Source organism: Miniopterus natalensis, chromosome 5, assembly GCF_054644295.1.
Source record: "Miniopterus natalensis isolate mMinNat1 chromosome 5, mMinNat1.hap1, whole genome shotgun sequence".
NCBI classification, from domain to species: domain Eukaryota; kingdom Metazoa; phylum Chordata; class Mammalia; order Chiroptera; family Miniopteridae; genus Miniopterus; species Miniopterus natalensis.
The window spans coordinates 12,761,166-12,774,340 of record NC_142085.1 but is presented as its reverse complement, the minus strand read 5'-3'; the positions used below and the strand labels follow the sequence as shown (position 1 = coordinate 12,774,340).

Genomic DNA, 13,175 nt, shown 5'->3' with positions numbered 1-13,175 from the left:
GCGTGAGTAATTAGGCCATGCCAGCAAATCACGCCTGTCCGGAAGCAACAGTGACAGCTTTGCCTTTTTTCTTTAATCCTCACTTGAGGATATGTTTTTATGGATTTTTTTTTTTTTAGAGAGATGAAGGGAGAGAGAGAGAGAAAGAGAGAGAGACAGACAGACAGACATCAATTGGTTGCCTCCCCTACGTGCTCGGACTGGGTATGGAACCCGAAACTTGGGTATGCGCCCTGGCGGGGAATTGAACCTGCCACCTTTAGGCGCACAAGGTCACACTCAACTGAGCCACCCGGCCAGGGCAGCTTTGCCTTTCAACTGTGAGTTTTATTTCAAGGAGCTAATAACAAATAAGGTGTATCTCCCTCAGAGCTCTACCTTCAAGGAAAGTAACGTGAATTGTTATAAATGAAGTCTTAGAATGTTAGCCACTTTTTAAAAAATTTTGATGGGAGAGTTGTAGGGATTTTATAATTTTTTATTTTACAAACAATTCATATTCATTCTGGGAGAGTGATAGTGGATAAAATGAAAAAAAGAGAAATCACTTGCAATTCCAGCTCTCAAAGATAATTATTGTTTGGTTATAATCCTTCAGAGTTTTCCAAGAATACATATAAATATGTATTTTAATAAAAATGAACTCATACTTTACTTACTGTTTTCTAACCTGGATTTTTCATGGGGGGATTTGTGGGTCCTTCACCCCTCAAAATATATGTGAAATATTTCGGTTATGTGTGTGTGTGTATTTTTTCTGGAAAAATGCATTGGGACTTTTATCTGTTTACTTTAATTTCTATTGGTAAATTTAGGAAGACACTGCAGTCCTGCTTCTTTCCACACAGCAGCTTGGCAGTGTGCCCGTGTCCTCTTTTCTCCTGGTCTAAATTTGTGCTTTTATTTACATAGTTCCTGCATCATTGTTTTAATAATTTAATGGTCATTTTTAACAACATTTAATTCATTAAGGTTTCAGTATTTCTTACTGTAATTTTATTGCATCTTAGGGTCTCTGTCTTTACCTTGTAAACCCATCTTCAATTTAATATAGGACTTGATGATAATGTATGATTCAGTTTACATAAATTTGCTTTAGGTTTACTATTACATGAACACATTTCCAAACAGCTATATACTATTTTTCATAAGATAGAAGAAAGTAAATTATTTATTATCAAATGGGAACATACCCGCAAGGATGTGCTTTGTGTTTTTACATAACAAAATCTTTTGAAATCTGTCTTTTCAAATTTTACAAGTTTTCTGTCTAATTAAAATATATTTCCCCCCCACATTTTTTTTTATATAAACCAAGGCTGCTATTTAGAATTTTTGCTAATGGAACCAGCTGAGAAATGTTTATCTCTAAAGTTTAATGTTGCCTACAAATACTAATTTCATACAAGTCAGAATTACAGAAAAAGAGTTCAGAGAGTTGGTGCATAGGATGGATAAAGCTTTTACTGCTCCTTCAAATTAATGAAGTGTATAGCTGGGAAACTTCAGCCGTGGAGATACATAGCTATGGGAGAGCCCATTCCACTTGTAACTGGCTCTATTTTTCCAAATTTCCCAGTACATTTTTGTTCCGTAGGATGCTCTGATTTTACCCACCTATGGTCTGCCTTTCTCTCCTGGCCTCCTCCCCCCACCTCTCCCTCCTTGTCTCCATCTCTCACACACACACACACACACACACACACACACACACACACACACACACACACACACCCGCCTGCCCTGTGGCCTTCCTTCTCCCGCTCCCCCTGGCCTCCTCCCCCCACCTCTCCCTCCTTGTCTCCATCACACACACACACACACACACACACACACACACACACACACACACCCGCCTGCCCTGTGGCCTTCCTTCTCCCGCTCCCCACACTCGACCTGGTCGCTCTCCGGGTGTCCGCGTCAGGGGGGCTCCCTTGGGAGTTTCTCCACTGTCTGATGCGATGGCTCTTTCTCAGTCCCTTCCCCGGGTGCCTGGCTGTCCCCTGCACGCCCCTCTAAGCTTTAGCAGTTTACCTCCTCCTTCCACCTCCTCCGTAAAGATAGGAAGCCTTTCCTCCCTTGTTTCTGTTGACTGTCATCGCTGCCTCCCTGAATGTGACCTGTGTCTTCTGCTTCCCTGCTGCCAGCTATCCTGCTCCCTAACTGGCTTCTCCGCCCCCCCATTCTCTCCCCTGTAAGTCAGTTTCTTCTTCATTATGGAATTATGTAGATGAGCATTCGTGTTTACATTAAACACCAGTAACTGAGTGTTTGCCTGTAGCAAACAAGGAGCTCAAAAGATACCCAGAGAATGTAAAGAGGGAATTAGGAATACCTATGGGTTGATTAATTTATGCTGTTTTCATCTCTTATTTACATTTGTTCTAAACCACTGAGACTTTCTGTGTCTACTGAAGTTAAAATGTTTAATCACACCAAGATATATGTGCCTTTAAGTAAGCTGGATGTATGACCATCTGGACAGACAAAATCAGAAATAATTTTTATAACTTTTCAAAAGCCTTCATCATTGCATCATAAAGGACCTTAAAATATGTCTTTGGTAGCTTTAAAGTTGTTCTAGTTTATTTTAAATTACTTCAAAGTAGTTTTTAAGTTTCCATAAACTGAGGTCCATGGCCACAAGTGCATTCCCTCTAAGCCAGCCACTCTTCACCCTTAGAGGGGGAAGAAGGGTGGACTTCGGCTTGGATTTTTCACATTTACTCCTTCAAAACACTGAAAGATCCGATTGAGCAGTGGCGCAGCTCTGCATCCGGGGCGCCGCATAACTGCTTTCGTGGAGGCGAAGGAAGCATGCACCCTAAGATACGCCCTGAAGGCAAGCCTGCGTGGGAATTTCCCCTGCACCACCGAACCAGGAGCCTTCCCGCCTCCTACTGATGCCAAAGGGAGCTCGCTCAACCAAGTGGCTGACATGGAGCTCAGTTCTGTGCGTGAGGGGCGCGCCGTTCACTTACTGGTTGGGGCGAAGGGAGTGTGTAATGTATATAATACTTGTCACAGACCAGAGGCTTCTAAAAGAAAAAAATCCTGAAGCAACTACCTTTAAGCCAGTTGGGAATCGATCTTTTCAGCAGAATCTAGCAAAAAGCAAACATGAAACTAATGACCTTGAAAAATATTTATATAGTTTCCTTCGGTCGTAGTCCTGTTGGCACAATCTCAGCCTGCAGTGTTTCATGTCCTGTGGATTGTAATTAATCATAAATTGTGAATTTATTGCTCTTATCTGAACTTTCCTTTTGTAAATTACATGCTATCCCAACACTGTGTGTTTTAAAGGGTCACACCCCATAAAAGAAGCCCATCATGTTAGCAAAGTCAAAATTAGGCCTTCCTTTGCCTTCCCACCACAAGGTCCCAAGAACCCCCATTATTGAATCCTCTTAAAATTTCTTTCCTTTGAGATGCCAGACACGAAATCTACTTGATGATCTCGTTGGCCTTGTTTGCATCTTTACTTGTTTTTAAAAAATGTACAGGAAAGTTCTGGACTGAAAATAAAAATTTAGCATATCAGGGGTTACGAGACTGGGGGACATTTTTTGGAATTGGTTGAGACGCTTTGTGTGGAAAGAGTGGGGGCTCCTGATTCAGAAGACCTGCCTTTAAATCCCAGTGCTTCGGTTCCCTCACTTTGCAACAATATGCAAGTTACTCGACTTCTCTGAGCTTTCCCAGCCTCATCTATGAGAGAGAAAAGATAACTTACAGGCTTATTGTACAGATGGACAACAAAACACATGTGAGAGTCCAGTAAAAGTAACAGGAAAGTAACTGGGAGAAGGCCGTTGCAAAGGAAAACTGACTATGAGATTCTCCTTAATTCCTTTTCCACTTAAATAAGAAAACCAATGCAAAGTCACTAGCACAGTGGCCAGGACGTAGTTGACCATCCAAGGACGTTCGTTCCTCTCATTTAACATTTCAAGTTGCTTATTTGTTTGGTTTCTAGAACTGAAAAGATGTGTATATATTCTTGACTCAGCATTCAACAGCAGGTTGCCTTGGCGCCCTTCTTGAGCGTTATGAATTAGCGTGAATCAGATCGCGCAGGAATGCTGTCTAAATGCAGGTCCAGCAGGTCTGGGGGGGGCCTAGCGGCTCCCAGGTGATGCCCCTTAGGTTGGCCTCCTGGTCACACTCGGAAAAGCAAGACATTAATGGGCCCGGCAGTAAGCGCCCTCCCTTTGTTCCTTGCATTATCTTATTTCACAGAGCTTAAGGAGTTTAAAGATGATGTTATTTTGCATATTTTGCAGATGAGAAATCTGTGAGCCATATTGGGTGGCGAGTTAGTTAATAATTGAGATTATTCAGCCACACCCCTTACCTACCCTGGTCAGTTTTTTTAACTGTGTCACTATTCGCTCACTGTCCCTATTTAATTATCATGTTCCTGGACATTAAGAGTTATCAGGTTCCTGTTACATCTTTATCGCTGTTACCCGGCTCTTTCTGAGACCTTTGCTCGTGTTAGTAGGCACCTGCAGTTTGTCAGTATCCCCGTTTCTTGACCCCGTGGGAGCCCACCCAGCCTTGATGGAGCCGTCCCTCAAGGCCACATGATTGGTGGAGGTCAAGCGGATTTTGATACTTTTTGGTGCGGCTGATACCAGTTAGGTTCTTAAATCAGAACTCCTTCTGGCTCGGGAAGGAGCTGCCCGCGCCCCTCCGAGAACCGGCGAGAAGCCGATGAGCCAAGGACCCCAGCTCAGGGACGCCGGGCGCTTCGTGCGTCCCCCACAAGGCAGCCCGACCAGCAACTGGATGGCTTTATCCACCTCGCTCTCCGGCTCCCGGCGCTGCTCCCCCCTCGCCTGCTTTTCGTGAGCCCCCTGGAGTAGCCGGTACTGTGTGACACTGTTATCCTGGCCCCGGTCTCAGGGGCGTGCTCTCGCCCGCCGGCCGCGCCTCCGCGGCTGCCCTGGGTGGGAATGGGCCGCCCTGCGCGCCGAGGCCTGCTCTCTACTCTAGCTTCCCCCAGACGGGCCCAGGCCCATGCTAGAGCTGCAGCTGACCAGGGCGTGTTTATACAATACTTTTAGAAACAAAGATTATTTCAGAATAATAAAAACATAATCACACTCACTAAATGAACAGTGAACTTCATTTAATAAATAGTTAAATGTAACAGAATCATAAAAATATTGCAGGAGAGTGAGCTCAGCTTGGATCACCAGTGTTTCTTTTCACAGGGAGATGATAAATGTTCCTGAGCCAAGGCAACTGGGCAGAAGTCAGGCTGGTTTCCCTCCCTCCCTCCCTCCCTCCGTCCCTCCGTCCTCCCCTCCCTTCCTTTTTTATCTCTTCTCTTCTGTCGTTTTGGGTGCTACAAGGTACTGGCAGAATCCCTGTGAAGGGGTTCCTGTTACCCCATCATAATGTAGTGCAGTGTTTTTAGGGTGAATAAATACACCTCTCTCTTCGCCGCCGTAGTCGCTGAACTCAGCACAATCGTGCCGTGGTTTGTGTAACGAGCCTCCCAGTGCGGCGTCCGAGTCTTTTCTGACTCGTGTCACTGTCATAGGTCACGCTGGCCGGCGGCCTGGTGAAGACGGAGGCACCTGCTACTCAGCTAACCCTGCTTGTCCGTGGGCCTGTTCACCTCCTGGGAGAATTCTAGCGGGTGTGGTGTTCTTTTTTGTAAACACGTTGTCCAACAGGGTACTTAAATAAAGGTAGTGACTCTTCTATAGTGTGATGGATGTAATGCCTGAAAACTTGGCTCCTGAACCCGGCCTACTGAGTTTGAGTCCAGCTCCATCGTTTGCTAGCTATGTGACCTTGGGCAAGATACGTAACTTCTGTGCTTCTGATTCTTCACCTATGAGAGAAGGTAATAATGGTACTTATCTCGCCGTGAGGATTAAAGAAATGATGTATTCAGCCCGGCCAGTGCGGCTCAGTTGGTTGAATGTCATCCCATGAACCGAGAGGTTGCTGGTTCGATTCCTGGTCAGAGGCAGGAGGCAGCTGATCAGTGTTTCTCTCTCATCGATGTTTCTATCTCTCTCTCCCTCTCCCTTCCTCTCCCTCTAAAAAAATCATTAAAAACTTATTTTTTTTAAAATGATGTATTCGAAGGCACAGAACAGTATCTAGCATTTAGTGCTCGCGCAAATAATATTAGCTGCTGTTAGTGATAATTAACTTGCTTGCCTTTTTATTTGCAGTATTAAATGTACATTTCCACAAGTCTGTGGCTGCAGACAAAACTGCACTTTGGGGCAAGAGATAGTGGGAGCAGAAAGAAAGGAGTGCTGGTCTCAGGGGGCAAAGCACATCGTAGGAATGTGGCCAGCGCTTAGGATGCGGCCAGGCATCAGTCCCTCACGCAGTCGTTGCGGGGCTAGGCTGCCCGCGGTCAGCGTGGTGGAGATGCGTGTGGTCGCCAAGCGTCCACCGGTCACCTGCCGCCGGCCACGCGGGGCGTTCGCTCAGATGGGAGCAGATTGTCCATGATCTTTCCTGTCCGCAGGAGTGAGGACTGACGGGTGTACATTTATGTTCACTTCTCCCCCAGGGTTCTTTTCTTTCTTTTCTCTTAGTGAAAGTAGAGAAAAGCCAAGTTGCTTGTTTACTTGGGCACTTCCTAAAGAACTGACTTTATTCCGCTCACTCCGCCTCCCTAGAGAGCTTGTTCTGCAAACAGCCCCTCACCGGCCCCGTGGGGTTCTGGCAGCTGGGAGACCCCTCCGGGGGAGCAGGGACAGGTATGAACCTGGGGACTGTTTTTGGAGATAAGAAAACACAGGGAATTTGAGGTCAATCGTTCACTCCTAGCTGCTAGAGAAGTACATCGGAAACAGCTGAACTAGGCATTTATTTACATTTTAATTATTAGACCAAGTCCTTGGTTGATAGGAAAATAAATTCAGCAAATGTATGAAGGGAAAACCAAGCATTTTTCTTATCCAAAGGGGACCTGTGGTCTCAAGCACTGAGGAAAAAAATTGCACATCAAAAGGCCTAATTTTTAGTATTAGTTTTGTAGCAAACTAGTCGAGTCCCAGAAAGGATGAAGTGCTCAGTTCTTTCATTTAGGAAGAAGTTTTTGTTTGGGTCCTGTCCCTGGTGCTCCTTGTATCCCATACTGTGATTTTGTGAGACTCGAGCCTTGACGTTATAGCCAAGGCCCGGGGAGGCCGAGTGATCAGCGGGTTTATGTCTTATAATGCCTTCCTGAGAGCTAGGATCCCACTCAGTCCTCCTTCCTGGCATGCGTCCTAGAATACATGCTTCATGATCAAGCTGTGCAGGAGAAGTCATTTTCTAAAGAAAAGCAGTAAGGAAGGATCGATTGATTAACCATGGCTCCTAACCTAATATTGTCTGATAGAAATTTTGTGGACACTGGAAACCACAAAGGGCTTTTACTCCAGAAAACGGGTAGATCCTAGAACTAAGGGTGACGTTCGAAGTTCCAGAATGTCTCCCAGGTATTCAGGGTGATACGAGTCGATAAACATCACTATTTTTGAAGCCTCGGTCAGTGGGAATTGTAGATCCAGGCCTCCTCGTGGGTTACAGAGGAAAGTACCAACTACGAATATGTCTCCTCAGTGTCCATCAGGAGAGGGCAGTAGACCCAGGCTGTGGAATATTATGTAGCCATAAAAAATGAAACAGCTTTACTCTATATGCAATGAATGGAAGAATACATGTTATAATTCGTTTAGAAAAATAATGATGCAGAACACTATTCATGGTGGGATTTAATTTTTGTAAGAACAAACAAACAAAATCTTCAAACATGTGGATATAGGTATCTGCCTCGTTACGAGCTAGAAGAACAAATTAACTGTTACCAGTGGATTCCCCAAGGTACCCAGAGTGAACAAGGAAGACGCGGGAATGGTGTCGGAGGAGGGGAGGAGAGGAATGTGTACTTTTTAATTGAGTCACATCTGTATTGTTTGGATTTTTCATCAACATGCATATTATAAAATTTTACATAAAAGCATAAAAATGTGTGTATCAGAGACGAATCTCTCATGTGCCTGGAGGTTTGCGGCTCTATTCTGCAAAGAAACATGCTGTCCATCGGCAAATATTACGAATGACAAGTATTCTTCCACCTGAAAAAACCCCTTAAAATAGAAACATAAACTGCCTCACACTTGCAAACATCAGCTACTGCATGTCACAGGGACAGGAAGAGGCGGAAGTGGAGCCCAAGCTGCTCTATGATGGAAATTCGCACGTCAGTGGGCTGATAGTAACAGTGGAAGGGAAATGTGTACAGTTAAACAAGGTGCTGAAAGTATGCAAATACTTTCATAATAATGTGGGAAAGATGCGGTGCTGCCCTGTTACAATACTCAGTGTCCTAGATCCTGACGGCCATCCTCGCCTTCCTTATAAAGGGCTCCATTTCAGCACAGAAGGGGAGCATCTCCATGGAAATGAATCCATTAGCTAATTAACATGTTTCTTCGAGAGCCTGATGCGCGCACTGCTCCTCGCCCAGGGTTGGGGAGGGGGTCACAAAGGGAGTAAGAGCCCAGAATTGCCTCATGGTGCTTATAAACTGGTGGGGGAGCTGAGGCGGCACAGACTCTAGGATGCAACGTGGACTGTGGTGAACACCCATAAAGCGACGGACTGAAGCAGGACTTCCGAGAAGAGTGGCTGGGCGGTCCCTCCAAAGAGAGGTGTTTTGTTTCCTATTTTGTTTCGTTTAAGAATAGGAAAAACAGTCCAGCTGGCGCGGCTCTCCTAGGATCCAGGAGATCTAGGTTCGATTCCTGGTCAGGGCACATGCCCGGGTTGCTGGCTCCAGCCCCGGCAAGGGGTACGTGGGAGACAGCCGATCAATGACTCTCTCATCATTGATGTTTCTCTCTCTCTCTCTCCCTCTCCTTTCCTCTCTCTGAAATCAATAAAGATATATATATTTTTAAAAAGAATAGGAAAAACCATTCAAACCATTGTAAGCAGAGGGGAAAGGGTCACTGTGGAGAGGTAACAAAGGGGAAATTCGTTGGGTAGCCCTGTAGAAGCCTGAAGAGACCCCAAAGGGGGACACTGGTCATGGAAAGGAAGATGGGTGTTACCTGATATGTAACAGAGGGAAGAGGTCCTGGGGGGCGAGGCAGAGACGCTCTGAGATGAAGGGAAAGGAAACCCAAGGGCCCACTTGTAACAGCTTTGACTTCCTCAGTCGAGAGGGAAGCTCCCTTATGGACAGAATGACGGGGTGGCGGAAGGCTGGGGCGCTGCGGGGCGATTCGGAACAGCCACCGTGAAGACTGCCAACCAGGAGTGCTGACGAGGGCTGTGCAGCACCCTTGAGGCCATTGCTGAGGCCGAGTAGCAGGCACTTTTAAGGAAACTAATAAACGTTTTCATTACTTTCTCTAGTAATGTTGCAGGTGGGCACAGGGGCATAGAAATTCAGTTTGGCTGGAGTCCATGTTTTGTAGAAATCAAGTGATTCTTATATTGAAAGCTTCATTTGGAAATTAATTGCGAATAATTGCATCATTTCAGATCTCACTTTGCCAGCTTGTGACTTTATCTTCAATATTTAGAGTCAAATCATTCGGACAACCATATTTTCATAAAGAACTAGGAGCAATAACCTGTGCTTCAAATGTTAACCAAGCAAGTAATGCCACTGGACTTTCTAAAGCTTCTAGCTCATAGTGGCTTCTCATTCATTATGTATTTTCAGGTTGGAAAAACTAATAGCATCCTTTTTGGAAGACCAGGATCCGGAGAGTAGACTGGAGGTTGGCGCCGATATGCGTAAAATTCATCACTGTTTCCATCACTTAAAGGTAATTGTAAGCATTGTCCCCTGGTGGAAGCCTCCCTGACCATGTTCAAACCTCAGTAACGCTTCCCTAGTTGACCGGCTCTGAGAAGGCCGGGCCCAGCCTCATGGCCAGGACGGTCTGATCTTCCCACCGAGGCTGTGACTGGCGCTGGGTTCCTTCAGAGCTCGTCTCTCAGTTCCAAGGAATAAGCTCGGACCGTAGACTTCTACCTCTTTTGCCAGGAGCCTCTACCTTCTGCGGAGACTAGCTCCCTGCTCAAAAGCCATCTATTTTCAAGCTGTGCCAAGAGAATGCGATCTTTCCTTTTCCCCCAGCAGTTTCTGTTTATCCGTATAAATCCTCAGCTTTTCTCTGCCTTCAGTCTTACCTTTTATGATGACAAGCACTATTGTTAACTTGCTTCTTTCGCACCTGTAACCTGGCATAATTCCTTAACATCACCCGCGTCGCTGTGGGCCTGCCGCGGGCCGGGCACCGGGAAGGCAGCGTTGCGTGAGCGAGTCTGGGAGATGGCAGATAGTGAGGGGCGGCGCAGCGCACGGCAGGTGTTCTTTTAGAGAGGGGAAGAATCGGAGAGGAGGTCACGTCTGAGCAGGGCTTTCCCAGTTCAGGGGCGAAGATGACAGATCGCGGAGGGTATGGGGACGGAGAGGGGCCATGGAGGGCCCGCCTGGCTGCGTGGGCCACCGAAAGGCGAAGGAGCCGGAGAAGCAAGCCTGGAGCAGAGGTAAGGACACAGCTCTTATCTCACCTTCCAGAAACTACTGAACGGCCAGAAGGGCCTCGGGACGAGCACCGTGTCCTCCGAAATCAAAGACCAGGGCTGCCAAGAACCGCTCAAAGAGGAAGAGTTCAGAAAGCTGCGGGATGTCCTGCAGCAGAGAGATAACGAGATCAGTATCCTTTGCGGAGCCCTCGAAACTCTGGCTCTCCCCTGCAGGCCGGAGCAGGGAGGGGGACCGCCGAGTGCCCCACCCCCCACCCCCCCCCACCCCCGGCCACGCCACCCAGCCCCCTGCCTCCAACTCACACGCCTCTTTCCTAAAATGTCCCTTCAGCAAACACAGTGGAGCAACTGGTGAGCAATGGAGGTGCTAGAAGAGAAAAAGCTTTACTTTGTTTTTAGCCAGATATAGTTACTATAATGTTTCAGTTTTATATATAGAGAGAGAGAGAGGGAGAGAGAGAAAGAGAGAGAGAGAGAGACTAAAATTTCAGTTTATTGAAAAGTATGGGCTTCTTCCATACCATCTTTTAACATTAAAATTTTAAAAATATTTTTGACTGCTCTGCGGTGCTCTTTCTGTTTTAGTCCCGAGCCAGCTCTCTAACTGGTTATCTTTAGCGGGCTGACCGGACACCGGGCCGACCGCAGCCTCACCATGGCCCAGAATTTGTGGCTTGTGTGTGGGTGAAACTGAAATGATGGCTGAAAAATGACAAACGGTGTTTAGCTTATGAAGAGCAGAGATTGATTTAAATGTAACTTTTTATTGAAAAGCCAGATCTACTGCTTTGGGTTCCACTTACGGACGTTCCCACATTTGGAAGTGAGTGTGTGTGAGTGTTGAAGACGGAAGTCTCTGGGCTCCAGGAGGCCGTGTATTTTGGGTGCTGACCGCGGTAGCCACCCTGGGAGTTGCCTCCAGCCACCGCTAGGTGGTTACTTCTAAAGAGCCCCTGTTGGTGGAGCGAGACCTCAGGTGTCCCCAGCATTTCTTCAGTATTGTTTCCTATTTTATCTTTCATGCCTCTTATGAAAGATTTGACATTTCCATTATGTTTGCAGACTGTAAACATGCACAAGAAATTATTTTGGTCAGTTCTTTATGAATAGGTATTTTGGTTTGTTTTAGAAAATTTTCTAAAAGGCATTTTAGCTTCAGCTATTGTGCAAAATGCATAAAAATAACCTACATGAAGGGAATCTAGTGCACAGCACACACACACACACACACACACACGGGAGGCAGGCACGGTGCCTGATTAACTTCAGCCTCTAATTTTAGTTGAGAATTAGCAGGCCCTGGATGTCTGGTTCCAATGAGCTCTAGCTGCTTTATCAGCCAGCCAGTAACAGCAGGTTCAGCTGTGCCGGACGCTCCCACACGGGCCCGCCTGGGGAGGCTGCCCACAGGTGCTATCACCCCTGCATTCCTTTCCCTCTCCCCCCCCCCACCTCCCCGACGGTCCCAGCCCAGACCTCAGCCCCGGCCCCGGCCCTGGCCCCGGCCCAGCCGCAGTCTGAGCTCTGCTTCTGCTCCTGGCCGTGATCCTGATTGAGGATCTACTCCCCTAAACACTCCTACCAGCTTCTTAATCCCCGTCTGGGCTCATGGCTGTCTGTGCAGAAGGAGGGATGCAATGAGACGTGACAGGGACGGGGCAGCCTAGGCCTGCGTGTATATGTTTATTATACAAAGAGGGGGAGAGAGAGCCGTACATCCACTCCCTTCCTCAGAGGCAAATCCGGGCGCTGTGGGTCACGGGGGCCACACCAGAGTCTCTCCTGACTGAGCAGGGTCCCCTCCTTCTAGGCCCATTCAAAATGATGGGGCGCAGGAGGCACGGGGAAAGGAACACTGAACCTAAGGTCCGCACCCACACTGATGTCCTCGCCCTGCAGGCACCGGTCCACGCTGGTCAGTGAAGCTGTCCGGCTCCTCGGGGAGAGCCCCGGGCGCCGAGCAGGCCGGCGAGACTCTCCCTGGAGGAGCCCTGGGCCCTGGGCCGTGCAGAGATCGGGACATGCGGCTGCAGACGGGGAACTCAAGGGGAGAAACGGCCAAGATCTGCTCATCACGGAGTTGACACTTACCAAGGGCTAATGACCAGGAAAGGACCCCGAAACGTCGTCGTTTTTCACAGTCGGATTGGAGGATATTTTCACATATTTTTTGTAGAACCAGGGAGGCCAAGACTGTGGCTGGAAGGGTAAGAAAGACGTGACTTGACCGGGAAAAAGTGCGCTGCTCGAGGTCAGCAAAAGACAGCGATGCAGCCAAAATGAGGAGGCCACAGTGAGCGTTTGTCTTGGAAAGAGAGCGAAAGTGACGTCGTTTCAGGAGCATCACCGGTTTGAATATAGTTCAGACGCCCCTTCAGAAAACATGTAATGGGTGTCCCTTGGTACCCACACAGCGCTGGACACCAAGGAAGGCCCTCGTCAAGCAGAGGGAGGGGAAGAAGACGAGGAAAGGGGAGAGGAAGGCAGGCGGCAAAGGTCTTTATGAAACGTGAGTCGGACACGGCCTGTCTGCTCAGCCTGCCCGGGGCTCCCCGTTAAGCTTGGAGTACAGTCCCGGGTCCTTCCTCCAGATGGCGAGGCCTTGTGCGGTCCTGCCCCCGCCACCCCTGACTTCACTT

At 47.5% G+C, this 13,175-nt stretch overlaps 1 protein-coding gene across 1 annotated transcript in view; it reads left to right on the top strand.

The window, feature by feature from the left end:
* The window catches only part of KIF6 (kinesin family member 6), a 338,850-nt gene that overhangs the window by 161,633 nt on the left and 164,042 nt on the right, over positions 1-13,175 (top strand). Inside the window, exons 11-12 of the mRNA XM_087817374.1 lie at positions 9,704-9,809; positions 10,568-10,706. Coding sequence (XP_087673500.1) covers positions 9,704-9,809; positions 10,568-10,706 — 245 coding nt within the window. The remainder of the gene's footprint in view (positions 1-9,703; positions 9,810-10,567; positions 10,707-13,175) is intronic.